At 33.2% G+C, this 19,789-nt stretch overlaps 2 protein-coding genes across 3 annotated transcripts; both read left to right on the forward strand.

Moving 5' to 3' along the window:
* The first annotated feature begins 3,559 nt into the window (after nt 1-3,559).
* Nucleotides 3,560-9,143, forward strand: LOC132178589 (putative CRM domain-containing protein At3g25440, chloroplastic). Of its 2 annotated transcripts, none has more exons than XM_059591040.2 (4): nt 3,560-3,662; nt 4,746-5,118; nt 5,775-6,173; nt 8,232-9,143. In XM_059591040.2, the coding sequence occupies exons 1-4, from the start codon at nt 3,619-3,621 to the stop codon at nt 8,376-8,378; spliced, it is 963 nt and encodes a 320-aa protein (XP_059447023.2). In that variant the 5' UTR covers nt 3,560-3,618; the 3' UTR covers nt 8,379-9,143. The 2 variants fall into 2 exon arrangements, with proteins under 2 accessions (XP_059447023.2, XP_059447022.2); XM_059591039.2 differs by having other exon boundaries at nt 3,561-3,662; nt 4,650-5,118.
* A 2,952-nt stretch (nt 9,144-12,095) lies between these two features.
* Nucleotides 12,096-15,641, forward strand: LOC132177021 (annexin D7-like). Its single transcript, XM_059589217.2, has 4 exons — nt 12,096-12,168; nt 12,935-13,089; nt 13,954-14,172; nt 15,114-15,641. The coding sequence occupies exons 1-4, from the start codon at nt 12,096-12,098 to the stop codon at nt 15,639-15,641; spliced, it is 975 nt and encodes a 324-aa protein (XP_059445200.2).
* Nucleotides 15,642-19,789: the final 4,148 nt, after the last annotated feature.

Below are 19,789 nucleotides of genomic sequence, written 5' to 3' on the forward strand. Positions count from 1 at the left end.
TATTTCCAATTTTTAATAGCATTTTTATTTTCCCTTGATTATGATGGGCAATAACAAAGAGTGGGTTTTTGTTTTTAGAAGTTTTTTGTAGCATTGTATGATGCTCATCCAACTTGTTTCCCATATTTCTGTTTCTATGAGTTTCTAGCCAAACGAGAAATGTTACGGGTCAATATTTTTCCTCACATTTGGTTCACCTCATTTTATAAATCAACAATTTGGTCAATATTTGTAAACTTATGTGGACTTCACAAACGTCAATGGTAAACCTCACAAATCTAATGGTTGATCTATTGAATTTGTAAAAGAATATGAGTCATATATGAGAAACTTATTAACCTCTAGCATTACTTTTCTTTTTGAAATTAGAAACGCAATGATTAATTTTAAATCAAACAAAAACATAGTGACTAAATATGATTTTTTTTTCCCCAATTAAAAACTCGGCAATACTCTCGTTAATTATATTTTTTCCCTTGTAAAAAAAAAATATATATTTGACGGCATTTAAGTTCTCGGCGTTTCATTAGAAGGCTCATAGAAGTTTTATAAACTATCAGTACATGTATAGTTAACAACGCTGATAAATTGTCTGTGCAGGTAACTATCCGCCGAAAAGTTATTAGTGAAGCATCGAAAAGTATGGAATTAAACGCCGTTAAAAGTTAAAAAGGCGCAACGCCAAAATACCAAAAATAAGTTAACTAAAAACAACATTCTTTTTCCCATTCTCCTAATAATCTCAAAGCTTCTCATTTTAATCTCGAAGCTTCCATTCAAGTCTTTCTCTATGTACTGTGTTCTCTATTTAATCAATATCCTATAAACATAAATCATAGACTGAACTACATGAAATCTTTGTGTCTCTTTTATTATTCTGCTTTCGATTTTATACTTTCATTGATTATCTTTTCTTTCACCATTTACCAAAAGGCACCCGTCTAATCACAAACGGTTGGAAAATTCAAATAGATCCATGCACATGGTCAGATCCATTAGCATTCGATCTAGAAAGATTTCCACCACCAAAAGGATGTTGATTTTAGGGGAAAACATTTTGATTTAATATTGTTTGAAAGTGGTAGAAGAGTTTGCCGAGGAATATCTCTTGGCCTTCGTGTGGAACATTTAGCATCTACTAGTTTCCTACACATGTATGACATCTCAACTCCTTGGAATGTACTAGTTGATATGGCTAGCTTTTTTACAAGTTTGCTAGAGCATTCCCACTAACCTCACTAAAATAGTTAAAATTTCTGAAAAGCACAAAAAAAAACTCATCATGTCGCCTCACCAAATTGCTGATTTTTATTTGGTGAGTGAACAATATTAGCCATTAACAACTTCGTTGAGCGCTATTCACTCACCAAAATAATAAAAAAGTAATAAAACTTTTTTTTTTCTTTTTCTATTTCTTTTACTGTCACGCTTGTTTGTTTATGAGACTAAATGACGGTTACCAAAGTATATTTAAACCAAAAAATAAAAAATAAAAAATAAAAAAATTATGTTCAGAGGTAAGAGTGAAAAGACGGTTACTGCTAACCGTAATTGCCTAAGTAGTTAATAAAATTTATTAACCACATATACGGCTAGCGGTTATTAACCTTAATAACTGCTAACCGATTTTTAAAGAATTTTTTTTTTTTTTTAAAAAAAAAAGGCATCGTTTTATGGTAATATGATAATTCGCTAATACATACGACATCATTTTTAAATTTTTATATAATTTTATATAGATTTAAACATAAAAACGACATCATTTCATATATATATATATATATATATATATATATATAAAAAGGCGGTTAACAATTAATGCAATTAGCTGTTAACGATTAATGTAGTTAGCAGTTAACGGGCAATTAAAAACCTCTCGCATTTTCGCACCCTATTCAGAGGTGCATGTGAGTAGACCAAATAAGAAGCAGTGGTAGACCCTATGTTTTAACCACGAAAATGGACCTTGAAGCCTCACTCGACCACAAACACCAAAAGTCCCTAACCGAAATTGCTACTGTTAATGGTTTTTCTAATTTATATTTGTAATTTTATATCATTACAAAAAATCAATTTTTTCGGTTACTCAATTTTAGTGACGTTTTAAGGCAAAATAAAATAAAATAAAATAAAAATGTGACAGGCGAAACATGGCGTCATTACTTTAGTGACGTGCTAATTTTCGGCACGTCACTAAAGTTTAAAAACTTATTATATATATATATATATATATATATATATGTCGCATCATTTTTTTTTTGTTTTATTTTTTTTTCGAAAAAAAAATAACAAAAAATAATTTGACATCTAAACTTTTATGAGTAAAATATGAAATTTTTCTTAAAGTCTAGCATTTATCTTTTTTTTTTTCTTTTTTTTTTAATATATATTATTATAAAGAGTTTAACTTTTGGTCGGTCTTGGGCAAAAAAGATGGGTTTTACAGCCCCAATAATATAGTGACACATCAGATAAAGCAATAAAGCAAAACAATTGTACAAAAATACCCTAGAACAAATACACCAGATTTCAGAAAGGAGAGAGACTGGCCAGACCGGCTGACCCACCTCACCAGCTGAGTCTGGCTTGAGGCCCCTTCGATGATGGCACCAGCGACCCAATCACGGCCAAGACCCACCTGGAATGATCTTATACATTGCATCCCATTCCAAGAACAACCTCTTCTCATGGAGCAACCCAGTCAAACTCCCATTACAGATGTAATCAAACAAGAGCAATCTTGTTTTTCCACTGTTACAAACACTGAAGAAAACATCCAAACCAAAACTCATAGACTCCTCCATGAAATCAACTTAGAAAATTAACAACCCAAAACTCCACCATTCGGCCATGGCAGATAACACCCCAGCAAAACCACCTCAAAACAAACCCCAAGAACATCTCAATTAGAACCGGAATTTCATACTCAACCAACCAGAAAGCCCACACGATTTAACCCAAACAGAAAACCCCCAATATTCACAACTCAGAAAACCAAGAATCTAATTTAAAGGGAATGATTTTTGCCTTTGAAGAACCTAGTCATTTCATCCGGCCAAACCAACTGATTCTTATGAACCTCACTCATTGGTTTTTTAAAACGTCATTACGTTAGTGACATTCTATCTTTACACAGGTCACTAAAGATTTAGTGACATGTCAAAAATAAATAAATAAATAAATAAATAACACGTCATTAAATTTGTGACGTGTTAAAGTTAACACGATACTAATTACTAACGTGTTAAAATTAATACATTTAAAAAATTATTAAAAAAATTTAAATAAAAAATGGAACACCAAGAACAATTTCACTCAAATGATCAATTCCCTGACCCTAATTACAGTTTGGGCTTATAAACCCTCTAACAACTAACAACTAACAACTCATTACCATAGGCAACTAAACTAATGGCTCACTAAACTAATAGCTCACTAAGCTATTACGCCCACTACAATCAAAAGCCTATTTATTTAGTAGACCTATTAAGCCCACAATCGAAGGCCCACTAATATATTAAGCCCACTACAGCTACTAAGCGTGAGGTTGCTTCAAACTCTCAGACTACGTCGTTGTGACTGATTTGCCTTTGCTTTTAATGTTGAATTTGGGTGACAATGTTGTTCTTGGCTTTAATCAGAAGAGGCATTATTCGCAGAAGGTATCCTCTTTCTTATTGATTTTTTTTTATATCATTTTGCTGGTTTTATTTTTGGATAATTCTCTGTTTGGTTGATGAGAAATTGGGATAAAATCAACTATAAAAAATTTGTCTTTGATTCTTAGAGAAGCTTCGTATCTGGGTCAGTTGGGACTTGAGAGTTAAACTACATTTCCTTCCTATTCCTTTTCTGGGTTTTCTCGTTAACCGAATAGAGGGTTAGTATGTTAGCTAGCTCATACTTATGTTCTAGCTAGTTCAGTGCTACGCTGTTCCCTCTGTGTTTGATCCTCGCCTTAGTGTCATTAGATGGTGATTATGCTTATTGAAGAAATTGTAATTGTTAAAATCTAATAATTTTGATAGTTTGATGGAAAGTTACAAATTCATTTATTTGATATTGAAGCTGATAGGCGGTCAAAATGGGGGGGGTTTAAGCATGTGTTTGAGTTCCTTGCTTCTGTTTTCAGTTATGCTTGATAATTTTGAAATCTATGGGTTATTGATTTATGACCAGAATGTGCGAATTGGCCTTTAAGTAACCTGATGTAAATCTGAAGTTGTAGAATTGCTAGGTAATTAGAGTCACGATAAGTTTCTTTTATGCTATATTTTTATGAATGTTCTTCATCTATTCTCTATATCTTTTGTCAAGTGATGCTTCATACAGATTTGGTGCAAGTGCTTTAACTGAATGTCTATCCTGGTCATAACCTTAAAGAAAGAAATATGAGAAGCTCCAGAGATCTAGGCAAATGATAGACGTGTAATTTTATTGAGAGATTTGAATCTGAGTATTATTGGTAAAGAAGGGTAGCCTCCAATAGATCTCTAGTGAAAATACTGCTTTGATTTTGCTCCTAACAGTTAATTTTAAGATATTATGTAAAGAATCTAATGTTCCTTGAAGGTGAAAATTTGAACTTGTCTTGCTCCCTTTTGGCTTTGAATGCATTTCATGATAGATTATATGTACTCATTATGCAGGGATTCTCTACTGTGTTTCGGTTGTCTACTGAAAAATTTCCCAACTCTCTCATCATTACCTTCAGCGACTTCATTGAATCAGTCCCTTCTCTACAGTACATGGGTGCGCCACATAAGCTATGGCACCGTGGGGCCTCTTCTAGAAGTGCCATGCATATCCTCTCCATTGGATTTTTCCTTAGTGTCGAGATTAAATTTGCTTGGCTTTCATTTTCTTAGAAATTCGGTACCTGCTAGATACATGAGTAATGCATCAATTGAGCTGAAGACAGACAATGATGTTGTCAGGTTTTCTTTTGGTGAGCGAGGTGATATTGATGGTCGCCGAAGGAAAGAAAAGAAGAAGACCAAACGAGTCAAAATGTCTAAAAAGGCCAAAGTGAATGAACTCAGATTCTATCGCTTGAAGGCCAAAAAGAAGATGACTTCTCCAAATCCAGAAGTTAGGATTAGATATAAACTTGGAAAGGTTGAACACAGCCCAATTTATTTATTTACTTTAATAAGTAATTGAAATATCATTAAAAGCTTTTTAATATCAATGGTTTAAGATTTTTTGCTTTCTTTAGGAGTATCTACTTCTTTATGTTGTCTAAGTTGGCTGAATGCTGTTAGCAGTATTTAAATTAGTGCTTCTTTTATCATAGATCTTTTAATTTATTTTTTTCCATTTGTAAATTTCTTGAACATGATGCAGTGACTAACAGTTTACTGGAAATTTATCTGATACAGATATAATGCATCAAAGATGGCTTTTTATTAGTCTTGTGCATTCATCAAGCTTTTTGTTTTTGGTCTTCCTGTTCTTTGAGCATTTCAAAACTTACTATTGAACCATGTTCTCTGATCTTCACGATTGACCTGTCATGACCAACATCCATTGCATGAAAGATGCAGTGGGTTGTTCGAAGAGTAGATGTGTTCCATATAATTTTTAATTTAAAATGGGTAAAACATTTTTAGTAGTGCTCTGCAGTCCTGAAGAATCTCCTCATTGACCTTACTGATTAATTTCAATTTCAAATTATCTTTTGTTTGTTTATAATAATCGGGAATATCTCGATAGATGCTTTTCTAATATATAGCCAGTTTCCAAGCTATGTATAACTTATGAAGTCTCTTCAGGCCAAACGGAAGGAAGAATGGTTGATTGAGAAATTGAGAAAATTTGAGGTTCCCAAAGCACCTGCTGAAACATATGATCCCGAAAGCCTAACTGAGGAAGAAAGGCACTACCTTAAGCGTACTGGTGAGAAAAAGAAGAACTATGTCCCAGTTGGGAGACGAGGTGTATTTGGAGGGGTTGTTCTCAATATGCATCTCCATTGGAAGAAGCATGAGACTGTAAAGGTAAGTTGCAAGCCATGCAAACCTGGGCAGGTTTACGAGTATGCTGAAGAGCTTGCTAGACTGAGCAAAGGCATTGTGATCGAGATAGCTCACAATACTATAATTTTCTACCGGGGAAAGAATTACGTGCAGCCAAAAGTAATGTCACCTCCAGATACACTGTCTAAAAACAAGGTAATTTCAGCATTTCCTTTAATAACCATTTGCTGATTCAATGGATCAAGGGAACAAAGTATGCAGTCTAGAATATAATTTTCTCATCTTTTTTGACAGTCAAAGTCATAATAAGCTCCGTTTTTACTTGTCCCAATAATACATCATCTTGGATCAGTATATTAACAATTTTGCTCTTAGTGCCTGCAAAGTTGAAGGTATGGGATTGCCCAGCTATGTCTGCTTATATGTGCAATAATTGATTAGCATTTGCTCAATTGGTCTTAAGTATATGTGTAAGTTTTGATCAATCTAGGTTTCAAATTGTTGATATAAGTTGGAACTGCATGTTATCATATTAAAGACAAGCTCTCAGGTGGGTGTTTGTGGCTGGGGGCAATGGCCATATTGCTAGTTTGCCCTTGGCAAGGAATAACCCATAGTCCATCTTATCTTCTCTCCTGCCTTTTTAAATTGGTCAATAAAATCATAAAAAAGAAAGAGGGGGAGGGGGTTCAAAAACTTTGGCTTTGTTAATTAAAGTGAGATTTCACTGAAGCAATGTCTGTAAGTGTAAGGTCACCAACTTTTGCAGGTGCTCTTTGGCAGGTGTAAGGTCACCAACTTTTGCTCTATGGATGTTTTTGAATATGCAAGCTATGCACTAGTTTGTCTTATTCATTTTTGGGGTAAAACACTTGTTTCTAAAGATCCAATATACTAATGTGATTTGTGATTGTTTTTGTTTTTATTTGTGAATTCAATTGCTGTTTAGTGGTTGCTATATTCCTCACAGTATGGAAGCAACAAAAACTTTTTGGTGCATGATTGTTGGTGATAAGAAGTAGAAAATTGCTTTTTCATTACTTGGCATTGAAGAAAATTGCTATTTCAGGAAAATTCTCTAGTCATTAGTTTTTGAATCTGGGAAAGGGGAGGTGACCGCTCCTTAAATCTTAATCATGCTTGGTATATGAGAGATGAAATAAGGCAATGGTTGGTTCTTCTAGTTTCATTAGATTAATGCCTTATGATCCCTCATCTTTTCTCATAAATCAACTAGAAATGACAATACTTCAAGAACCAATAAACTTCAAATTATCAAAGTGCTAATAAATTTTAAATAGAAAGAATATAATTGGAAGATTATGAAAGGAATATAATTGGAAGATTATGCTTCATGGCCATTGTAGAATTGATAATCAAATGAGTTGTGTAATCAATTTGTGATTGGTTTTTTCTCATTGCTATGACTTAGGGTGTCCTGAACTCCCAAATTGAGCTTCTTTTTCCCTAGTAACCATTCCTTCCTTTGTGTGTATGTTATTTTCTTTTTTTTCCTTGTGATTCTTTTAACCTTTTTGATGGTTGTTTGGACCAAAGTTGTTGCTTGAAGGTAAGGGTACCTTTTGTCTTTTATTTTCTTCTCTCTTTATTTGGAACATTGCCTTGCATTTTGTCAAGTCTTACGTCTCTTTGTGGGCATCAAAATGTTATAATTTTTCTTGTTGATTGAGGCAGCATTATTGATTATTGGATTGCTATAAGGTGCATTAAATATAATACTTGGTGTGTTTGATTTTGAATGTTTGTCAGGCTTGATAAGATGATGGGATTTGGAAATTAATCTTCTTTGACAATCCCCCTCTTTGTCTTCCCCTTTTCCCCTACTTGGATGGAGTGTGTTACCTCTCTCTGCCCGTCATTGCCCTCTCTTTCAAATTTATCTGCTCTAATGTATGCGTAATATTGTATTTCGGTTATTGTAGTCTTATCATTACAATTTCTAGGCTCTGCATTTTCTTTTTTCGTTCCATTTAATCATATACCATCTATCTCATCTGATTTTATCCCAACTTTATGGATATATGTTTAGCCTTTGTTAGTTTATAATAAGTAAAAAAGTAATTTGAAGTACTTTGCATAGTATTCCTTTTTCTTTTTCTTTCTAAGAGAAGTGTTCTACATTGTCTTATTATTTCTGTCATTAAGAAGGTGGACTAAAAGTGATGCATTAATTATGCCCTGTAAAAATAAAGCTCAATCATAATAGTTTCTTTCCCATTTCAAAAATTGCAGGCCTTGGAAAAGTATAGGTATGAGCAGTCACTTGAGCATACCAGTCAGTTCATTGAGAAGTTGGAAAAAGAGTTGGAAGAATATCTTAAGCACCTTGCTCGGTACAAGAAAGCAAAAGAGGGCACACCAAAAGATTCTGTAATTTAACTCTTTTTCTTTTGGAAAGGGGATGAAACTTATTGACCAATCATTTTGGGAGTGATTTTCGACAATCAACACCAGTCGTCGCTTTAGAGTCATAAATGGTCACAACCAACTTGAGGGGTTGATGCTCGGATTCGGATTCTCTACCATTTCCTGCCCGTGTGGAAGATGGGGTAAGGGTAATAACAGAGATTGTGAGAGGAGGTTCTTTGCCAGAGTAGGCTTCTTGCTGGCAAGTAGGCTTCTTGCTCATGTAGGCTCCCTGTTCGGGCGAGAAGCTCTCGTTCACATTCCCTTGCACAAAAAGGAGAGAGCAGAGATAATAATAGGGATTCCCGGCCTTCGTCGATACTCAACCCTACGGCAGATATCATGATGTATGGGTACGTTAACTTCAACAATGATGACTGTTGTGTGAAAAATGAAAGCAGTGATACCTTTTTTGTTATTATTGGGAAATAACGCATGCATTCAGTGGAGTGGTTTTTGTTTTTTAACCCATGGTTGCAACTTTCACTGCATTCTTATGGGAAGCAGAGTGCCAGTTGAATTTCAGCACATTGGTAGTTCAAGCTTTTTATGTTTGGTAAATGTAGTGGCTATATTTTCTACTGTCTGATCATTATACTTTGTAGCTGCTTCTTGATCTTCCTGGAAGGTAAGGTTTTTTTATTTCTTCAATGAAAAAGGAGTTTGGTGCAGATTTTCTGTTGAAAAATCAAGTGTAGTTATCGTACCCTTGGGCAAATTATTGGGCCATGGGTTAATTTGAGACGCCTCATAATATGATTTAAACTTCGGAGTAAATTAAGGTCCGTTTGTTTCGGCGTACATTTTTTTTTTTTTTTTTTTTGTAAAATTTTTTTCTTATTTCTGAGTGTTTATATTAATCAGACCAAGAAAAATAACATTTATGAGGCATAAAATTGTTTACGCTTCTTCATAAGTCATTTTCCGCTACTCTCATACCCTATCGAGCTATCGAGCTGGCAATTATGAAAGAGCTCTCTCTATGAGTTTACTTGTCTGAACAAGTTTCTGGCTGCTCGAATACTTACCCAAATAGGTGCGCTCTCTAACAATTGTCTACACAAATTGCAAGCAATATGGGCAAACAGAATTAGATCTCAATCCTACCTCCCAAATACCTTCTATTCTCGCTCTCTTTCTTTGCAGCTCATCTTCATCATCTCTTTTTTACGTAGTTCATCACATTATATGAAAATATAATAAATATTTGGCAATTTGTTATATGAGCTACACATCGAAAAAAAGTTTTTCAAATTATTTTTCAGGATTACAAACAATCGACAAAAAATAACCACTTTTTTCAAAAAAATATTATATACTAAATTCATTTTCCAACAAAAAAAATATATATATAGTTTACACCGAAATAGACATCAACGAATATAAGCAGTAGCAAATATTTTAGTATAGCATGTAGGCATCCATAATAATAAGACATCAATCAGTTTCTTATCTATGAGTGGAGATGCATGCTTTGATGAAACCCTAAGTGCTAATGATTTTTTTTTTTTTTTTTTTTTTTTTTTTTAATAATTTGAGTGCTAATGATTTGGTCAAAGTTATCAATGGACAGTTTTGTAGTGCTCCCTAGTGTGTGTAAAGTGCCCCCATCTTCAAGGCCTTCCACTAACAACCTTTAATTTGAGTAAACTTTCAACTCTTTTATTCTCGAAGTGGTCCTACTTTTTGTATGAATTACTTATTTGACGCCCAATGGTGTAAAATAACTCAAATACCTCTTTCCTAATGGCAAAACCGAAATTACATTGCTCCTAGTGGTCTCATTCTCTAAGGTTTCGTAAAAGAAATTGTGCTTCTTCTCACCATAATAGCTTCTTGTATGTTCATTAACAAACATTTAATTTTGAAATCAACAAAACATAATTTTTATTGACCGTCATTTAATTTTGTTCATTTTGTCGCACTTATCATTCATTTAATCTTAATCGTTAGATCTCACTTATTAGTGACGGTTATTTAATGAAATGAATAGAATACTCCATTTTATTGTTAGAATTTAAATTTAATATATTTAATGGCGGACGTAATGTCAATATTCGCATGTCTTTTAAAAATTGGGGAAACTTCACAAAATTCCATCAATCTCCACGCATTTTGAAAGTACTTATGAAGTTCAAAAACTCTTAATTAAGGGTATCGAACTTTCAATTTCTTTTAATTACCCATTCCGTTAAAATTTTCTGTTAAATCTTGTAAGAATTCTCAAAATATATATTTTTTTATTAGAAAAAAGCAAAATAAAAAAATTGTAAAGATCATGCATTTTTTTATATAAAAAAACATTTTTGCAATATGGGTATTTTAAAAATTTTGACAAAAAGTAACGAAAAATCCTAACAAAATGAGATAATTGAATGTTAAAAGTTCGATACTCTTAATTGAAAGCTTTTAAACTTTGGGGGTAGTATCGTTTGGGAATTTTTTGAAGTTTCTCCTAAAGTATTTAAAAGACACAAGCAGCAACTTTAATTTTGATCATAAAATGTATAATATTCATTTCAAGTGAAATGAAGAGGAAACTTGAGTTAACACGCTTCTTCGGCCACCTTAACTAGCAAATGGATATATATATATATATATAATTCTGAAATCTTCAATCAATTTTATTGCCTACTTTGGAGTTACCCTAAATAAGTGAGGATCCCATAAATATAAAATAATGGCTTTTAGAGAAATTATGTATCACAACTCACAAGAGTCAACTAAGACAAACATATGGACCGTTGATTTATGACATGAAGTCGTTGAGATGAGCCGCAATGGGTGGTGAGAAATGAGCACTAAAAAACACGAAGTACCTTTCCGAACCCATTTCACTAAAACGAGGTGGGAAATGAATATGGATTCTCCCATGAGGTAGACATCATTAACAGCTATAATATGACCAATTGAAAGAGAAGGAAAAGATACTGTTCTACTTTGCTTGCTATATTAAATTTATTAGCTATGACGGGTCACATTAACGTAATTTATTAAATTAGCGAACATAATTTTAGGAAAAAATACAAAATCAGTATCTCTTGTTTACGTGATTTATAACTAGCTCCATATGGTATCAAAATGAACTTAGAGGTCTTTGAAGTAGGCCAAAAGAACAATTTACTCCCTATCGTCAAATTCCGTTAGTGTAATACTTACTTAAATACGACACATGTTACAATTTTTTATAATATTTCATGCTATCGAAATATGTTAAATCAATGGACGTAATTTGATTGTAGGAACTAAATTATTTTTTTGGCATATATACCTCAAGGGTTTCTTAATTCATTTTGATACCACATGGAACTAATTGCAAATTAGGCAAACTACATGGACTAATTTTGCATTTTTCCCATAATTTTACGGTAGCATGCAAATTATTTTTGTAGCATATATATCTCACGAACTTCTGAACTTATTTTGATACCAAAAGAAGCTAATTACAAATCAAATAAATCACAATGATTAATTTTACATTTTCCCTATAAAAAAAGTCAGCGGCAGAAATTGGAAAGAGGATATGTTCCATTGTTAAAATATTCTTCCCACTTTGGAGGTGGGTGTGTTTTCCTGCGTTGCTCAAAGTCATTTGTGAGAGAAAAGTGAAACAAAAGCAAAATATTCCTTGCTCTACCACCCTATAAAAACATCTACCAGGCTTCTTCTTTAGCATCACAATTTGTGGAGATGGCTGCCACTTCTTTTCAAAACTCTAAGCAATATGAACTGGATTGCCAACATCTTCATTCTTATTTCTCTGGTACCTTTTCAATTTTTTTCCCTCTTTTAATTATTTCATCTGTCAGTTTGGAAGAAAAGAAAACTCCCCCCAGCTCACCCACCCCCCCCCCCCCCCCCCCCCCCCTCTTTTTTTTTAATAAGAAAACTCATTTCAAAGTGTAGTGATTAAGGACGAGATATAAATTTCTTACAAATTGGGTCATAAAAAGTGTGTTAAAGTATATTGATTGAATGATTGAATTTACCTAGTCATTTAAGCCTAAGCTTTTTAGATAAATAGTGATTTAACAAAGTGTCATTTTACTAAGTGAAAAGCATTTTATTTTTATTTTTTATTAATGTTATTTAGTAGACTTTCGTATAACTGATATACAACTAAGATTACGTGAGAGTGAAATCAACCCTTGGATTAACACTTGAAATTTGGGTTGGAGGATTTTTCCTAAAACCCAATTTGTAGAAAATTTCTGTCATGTTTTTATTAATACTATTAAAAAAACATGTACTTCTCTCACGCTAAAAGATACATAACACTTTTAAAAACTGAATTGAAATTTTTTTCTTCTAATCCAATTTGTAAGAAATTTCTGTCGGGGCGAAAATAAGCATGCAATCTTAGGGGTGGAGATTATTTCTCAAATCCACTTAATCCTAAGCCTAACATTCAGGACATTATCAGAAAGTACCATGCATGTGGACATCCCACAGGGCCACAGCATCATCTTTTTCAACCATCCAATTGTCAACTTTTTTTATTATTATTTTAATGCCAATGAATAGTGTAGGCAATATAGGTGCAATCAACAACCAGAAGCTTGTGGAGATCTTCGTATACAGAAATTCCAACGAGTTTAAGTTCATTCGCCAAACTTACACTGCTCTCTATGGTCAGAATCTTCTTCATCTCATCTCAAGTATTCAGAGGAATAATCCATTTGCTGTGAGTATGGTTGCTCCAAATTATATTTCCTTTCCCTCATTTTTCTTTGGAAAAATTTCACTTACTAGTACTCCCGATCTTTCATCTCACTTTTGCAATCATATCCTTAAACTTTATATTCTAACAGTGGAAGTGAAATTTCCAAAATACCCACTTCCAAATTCAAGATATTTTTGTAATTTTATAAACATCTTAAGAGTATTTTCGGGATTTCACCCATCAACCGTTTAATTTAACATTGAATTTTGACAGTAGGGTTGACATCCCAAACTTCTGAAAGATGATAATCCTAAATTAACACTTTTTAAAGTTTAAGAATATAATTGCAAAAGTGGTAAAAGATCAGAGAAAACAAGTAAAATTTTGGGAAAACTTCACAAAACTCCCTTAAACTTCCACGCGTTTTGAAAGTACACACAAAGTTCAAAAATTTTCAATTAAGGATATCAAACTTTCAATTTTTTTCTTTTACCCCATTTTGTTAGAATTTTTCATTTAATCTTGTCAAAATTTCAAAAATACCCATATTTTTTTATTACAAAAATAAAATAAAATAAAAAATTATAAAAATTCGGGCGTCTATTTTTATTTTTTTTATAAAAAACATCTTTGCAATTTTTTATTAAAAAATAGGGGTATTTTGAAAATTTTGACCAAATTTAATGGAAAATCCTAACGAAATAGGGTAATTGAAAGAAATTGAAAGTGTGATAAATATCCTTAGTTGAGACTTTTTAAACTTTTTGGAGTAAAGTCAAAGTGAGTAAAAGTTCAAGAGGATTTCGTGAAATTTTTCCTAAAATTTTTCTTTTTCTTTTGTCGGAAGCAAGAAATTACTTAAAAATGTTGAAAATATATATACAGAGAGCAGCTTATCTTCGAATGGCAGAACCGCAAGAGCGTGATGCTGAGATAATGAGGAATTCGCTGTTCGGAGGGAGTGTGAATGTTAACACTTTGGTTGAGATTGCATGCAGCCGAGCTTCTGAGGAGCTGCAGTGTATTAAGCAGACGTACCGCTCAAGATACAACTCCGATCTTGAACAAGATGTCACTGCCAAAGTTAGTGGTGGATTCAAAGAGGTAACTACGTCCTCTTTGAAAAGACGATGGAATTAATGCGGAAAAATACCTAGGCAAAATAAAATTTGGACTTTACGGCTCGATTGCACATTTAACGGGCCAAAATCATTTGATCCAATGGTCTAACCACCATATAGAACTTAATGGAAACCTTAAATGGCAAGTTAATCCCTTCAAATGGCTAGAAAACGTTAGATTTTCATTAAGTTTGCATTTGAAAGTTGATTTCTTTGTATCTTGACAACCTGGGACAAAAGTACTTTTCATCCTACACTACAAATTACAAAATTTTGATTTTTTTTTTTTTTTTTTTTTTCAAATTTTGGATTGACTTGAAAGAAATGGTAATAAATTTTTTTAGATATTTCATAATTATTTGAAAGACCCAAAATACATAAATTTATTTAGGGAAAATTTCACTTAATGCACTGTACTTTTATTATTTTTGCAATATCACTTCCAAAGTTAAAAAATTCTCAATTTAATGTATCAAACTTTAAAAAATTCACAATCTCACCCCTCTATTAGGATTTTTTGTTAGATCCTAACAAAGGGGTGAGAAATACCCATGTATTTTTAACTTTTTTATAAAAAATAAAATAAAAATAAAAATAAAATTAATAATTATAGTTTAGGGGTAATTTGGTAATTACATAAAGTTTACAAGGCTATAAATGTCATTTTACCCTTCGGCCGTCTAATTTAATTTCAAACCCTAACCAGAAATGTGAGATTGCAAATTTTTAAAAGTTCAATACACCAAATTAAGAGTTTTTTTTAACAGGTTAAGTAAAATTTTTTCTTTTATTTAATTATTTTAAATAAATCTAACAATTACTACTTGCATCTTTGAATTGAACTGCTCCCAAAATTTATTAAAAAAACAAAAAAACTTGTTCCTAGTACATGATGATCTTATGAACTTTCTGGTATTCTCTTAGATTCTTCTGGCGGTTTTAAAGTCTTGTCGCAGCTATGGTGGGAAAGTGGACATGAGCATGGCCATGTGCGATGCCAAGACTCTGTACGAAGCTGTAGAAAGCGGGAGGACCGTTGACCAGAAGACCATCATCTCAGTTCTGAGTCAACGCAATTCCGGGCAGATTAAAGCCATTCTCGTCTCCTACAAACAGCTTTACGGCCAGGAATTCTCCAAGTTCATGAAGCAAAGCAAATGCGGGCAATTTGGAAAAGAAGTTGGGATCGTAATCCGATGCATACAGAATCCCGGAAAGTTCTTCGCAAAGCAACTGATGATGAGGATGAATACCGCCGATGATGTTCGAGAGATTTTGGTCCGGTCAGTGATTACTCGGTCGGAGATCGATGTCAGAGATATTGATGAGGCTTTTGCTGCAAAAACAGGGAGTTCTGTTGAGAACCTTGTGAGAAGGGAATTCAACAGGAATAAAGATCAGAATGGTGAGAATGTAGCTGCCATCTTGATTGGATTAATGAAACGTAGTTGAGATAAAAAAAGAAAAAAGAAAAAAGAAAAATAAATTAGTATTATCATGGCTGTAGTTGTGGTAGCATACGCTATCTATGAAATAAAGAACATGTTTTCTCTTGTGGTTTTTTTTTTTAAGTAACGTTATTTAGTAGACTGTTACGTAGTTGAGATACTATATATCAATTATCAAGAGTTAGTTTTCACTGCCACATCATCAAGTAATATGACAATTTACTAAATAATATTACTCTTACATTTTATTGGAGCCTCTTTCTATTTTGTACTTGATGAAAGAAAGAATATGAGATTGGTGTAACTAAACGGGAAGATAGGCATTACATTGAGAGAATGGAATGCATGGGACTCCTCTGTTAGTGTATTGGGAAATGGTGTTCAAGTTCGGCCTTGAGATTCTTTCATATTATTTCGGTGAAACTTCACTTAAATCCTTTGAATTTTCATCATTTTTACAATTTCTTCCCCCTTCCCCCCAACAAATATTAAAAACTCTTAATTTAGTATATCAAACCTTACACAATTTGAAATCACACATCTCCATTAGGATTTTTTGGTTAAATCCTAATGGAGAGGTGAGAAATTCCCAAAATACTCCTAGATTTTCTCAATTCTCTCTCTTCTTTTTTTTTTTTTTTTTTCATTTCACTTTTTTTTAAAAAACATAATTGTAGTTTAAGAGTAATTTTGTAATTTCATAAAGTTTACAGGGGTACATTGTAATTTCTCTCTTTAACCTTCTAATTTACACTCAAACCCTAATATGAGGGGTAAGATTTGCAAATTTTTTAAAGTTCGATATAAATTAAGAATTTATAAATTTTGGAGAGCAAATGAGATATTCCAAAAGCAATAAAAGTTCATGAAATTAAATGAAGTTTCCACAATTATCTACTTAGATGGCAACTACATATCAAGAGGAAACTTTCCGATCCTTTTGTTTAAACCCCCTCTTCTAGATTGCTTTTGTTATAATATTAATTAAATGATTAAATTTATCATTTTTTATTGACATAAATTTTTTTGATAAGTGGTGATTTAACATGATATTATAGCCAAAACTCATGATTTCAAACTTTGTGACAAAGAAAAACAACTTTTGCTTCTTTTATATTGCTAGTAGGCCCATTAGCATATCATAATAGAATCAAATCTTGCATCTACTATTCAAGTACACAGGCTCGAACGTTCGGAACAGGAAAATATCGATGATTGAGTGAGACATCGAATTAGGATCCTTTCTAGTTAGTTATATTGGAGGGATATTTTTGTCATTTCAAAAAGTGAAAAGATAAAAATACCTCTCAAATATAATTAATTGAATATTATCCAGTTCAAATGAACGGAAGAGAATCATGTTCCGAGAACATCAAACGTTGGTTCGGGAAAAGAAGATCTTCTCATTCTATGCATTAACTACCAAGTGATCATTAGGGAGACAATGCTCTGATTAGTGGTAGCATCCCACTTCATGAAGCAACCGACTTCAAGCGGAAGAGATAGTTACCATTTTTCTTCTTCCATAAAATAGGTAAAAAAAGAAAAAGAAAAATGTAGACGATATGAAATATAAAAGGAGGACCATGATGTATCTTCTAAATGTGAGTTGAAAATAGAAAGAACGGTTTTTGTATGAACAATCTTAGCCACAAAGTATAAAATATAAATTTGTTGGTATTCTTCGTCTCATTAATTTTCTGTGGGTTTTGAACATATGTTATTAGAAACTATTTCTCTTCAAATAGTTTCATAAGATCTCTTGGTTCAAGCTAAATCTCACAAACCCATGTCTACTATCTCTAATAAGGAAGAACGTACTATTCCTTAGGCAACAATTATCTTTACAAAATAATCAGATCATTAGCAACATTTGCTTACTTAAGAGGATACTTTTTTTAAAAAAAAGAAAATTGAGATCGGGGTCCTCGCCCTCCCCTCTCTGCTAGAGTTCCATCTCTAACAGAGAGTGCCGTAGGAGGGAGAGAACGCCGTAGGGTCCTTGCCCTCCCCTCTCTCCCCCTCCTCTCCTGCCTCCCCCCCTCCCTTTGCTCTCTTTTCTTTGTGAGCTAGTTTATTTACCTGATGCTCCCTAGCTTCTTGGGCAGTGTTTTTTCCTTCCCCTTCTTCTCCACCACTTTCCCCTCCTTTGTCTCATCTTTTTATTTTAGGCTCTTGGATTGCCTTGGTCAAAGCCCGATCTACCGTCATTTGCCAGACCCACGTCGTCACGCGCCCCACCACCAGGTTCTCCGGCTCCGTCTGGGTCCAATGCCACCTGTCATGGCTGTGTCCTCGCGTTCTGGCCAATTTTCCCTCGACAGCCTTCCTCTCTGACGTGGTTTTCTGCTTTGGGGGTTTTTGTTTTTATGTTTTTATTTACATGCAATCGTTATATTTCTTGTTGTTTTGTTATTGTTGTGTTTGTTTTGCTTGTTTTGGCACACTTTGTTGGTGCCGCTCTTGGGAGATTCACTCAAACTATATCCTATGTTCTTTGAGTGCGCCGCCGATCTCCTCCGCACCTGCTTTGCCGTCCACTATCCACTGTTGGGTCTTTTCACGAGTTCCCCTCCGCAATGAGCTTCCAACGCTACCTTCCGCATCGATTTTCGGCAAGCTCGCGATCGGCTTTTCTTCCGGCTGCTGTCATCCGCCTAGTGTGCTCTTTCATGTTGTTTTTTTCCCTGTATTTTGTTGGCTTCCTTTTTGTTGTCTTTTCCGTTTCCCTGTATTAATTTTTTCCTTCCTATTTTTTCCCTGTATTTGTTACTTGTAATAAGGCTCTGTCCTCTCTCTTGATTTGCCCGCTTGATGCTCTTTGGGGTATTTGATTTTGGTCTGGATCCTTGGGTTGTGGATGTGAGCAATATCCTGGCTTTCGGGTCGATGATGATGAGTTTCAGCTTGCGGGTTCTCTGCTCCTAGGGCTGAGAAATAAGAGCTACCTGTGCATTGGATTGAGTCTGTTTAGTGCAGATCTATTTTTAAAACTGAAGACTAATCATGGGTTAGCAGATGTTGATGTCATTGATGAGTCTTGATTGCTAGATTGTTATGTTTGTATGTTTGTATGTTTGACGTCTGTAACCTTAGCTTCAGCTATGATATGCTTTAGAGCTTTATGCTCTGTTTGTAAGAGTTCTTGTTCGCGATCTTTTCATCAATGAATGAATATGAAATGTTTTCCCTAAAAAAAAAAAAAGAAAAAAAAAAGACGAGGATACTTTCAAGGATTATTTATAGTGTTCAAATAACCTATTTTTATAGTAAGATTGTTAATAATAACAACTAGGTTTATTGTGTATCTTTGTATATATACATGGTTGTTTTTAGGATGCTAGGAAATCTATTGCAATCTCTGCACTCTTCTTTTAATTTTGGGGTGAGATAAAAGGTTTTTTTTTTTTTTTTTTTTTTTTTTTTTTTTTTTTTAATTTAAACTTTCTTTCACAAACGATTATAAGAATGTCGTTTCACATTTAAAATCCTCAATTTTTCACACTGGCCAATAAATGAGACTAATTTTGTTGACTCAACCAAAAATTAGAAAAACATTGATCCTTAATTTAATCATAATTAAAATTCACTTATATTGAAATTTACATTGTGCTCAGAACAGTTTATAGACATGCATGTTGATGTTACCAACGAAGGAAGAACCCCTAAAATGTTTTTAAAATGCCCAGTACAGTAGGAGATTTTGTCTAAGAGATTTACCTTTCTATATTATTATTTTATAATTAAGTCTCAATACTCATACCCATGTAATAGTATCAATCAACTTTTTTCTTTTGGATTAATTCTTGTTAAAAAAAAAATTAAAAATTAATTGGAACTGTCTCATATGATAATTGTGCAGTGCATAGCATTTCACTAATCTTAAACATGCATTTACAACGACTTAAATGCATTTATTTCCTGCTGTCACTGATTGAACAGATTTTGTTAGTATGACATTAACTTAAATAGTACACGTATCACAATTTATTAGTCCTGACATGTCATACTATTAGATTCTCTTAAATTGGTGGACGAAATTTGACTATAAATTATTTTTTGGCATACTTAAAGGATCTTTAAGATCAATTTTAATATCATTGAGAGCTAATTACAAATTAAGTAGACTACTCTGTTTGGATTTATGATTTC

The sequence above is a fragment of the Corylus avellana genome, chromosome 4, assembly GCF_965113065.1.
Source record: "Corylus avellana chromosome 4, dhCorAvel1.hap1.2, whole genome shotgun sequence".
Taxonomy (NCBI): domain Eukaryota; kingdom Viridiplantae; phylum Streptophyta; class Magnoliopsida; order Fagales; family Betulaceae; genus Corylus; species Corylus avellana.

Coding starts and splice junctions, on each gene's coding strand:
- LOC132177021 (XM_059589217.2), top strand. CDS start 12,096: ATGGCTGCCACTTCTTTTCAAAACTCTAAGCAATATGAACTGGATTGC. Junction 12,169..12,934: donor TCTTCATTCTTATTTCTCTG/GTACCTTTTCAA, acceptor TGAATAGTGTAG/GCAATATAGGTGCAATCAAC. Junction 13,090..13,953: donor AGAGGAATAATCCATTTGCT/GTGAGTATGGTT, acceptor ATATATATACAG/AGAGCAGCTTATCTTCGAAT.
- LOC132178589 (XM_059591039.2), top strand. CDS start 3,619: ATGTTGTTCTTGGCTTTAATCAGAAGAGGCATTATTCGCAGAAG. Junction 3,663..4,649: donor AGAGGCATTATTCGCAGAAG/GTATCCTCTTTC, acceptor CTCATTATGCAG/GGATTCTCTACTGTGTTTCG. Junction 5,119..5,774: donor TTAGATATAAACTTGGAAAG/GTTGAACACAGC, acceptor AAGTCTCTTCAG/GCCAAACGGAAGGAAGAATG.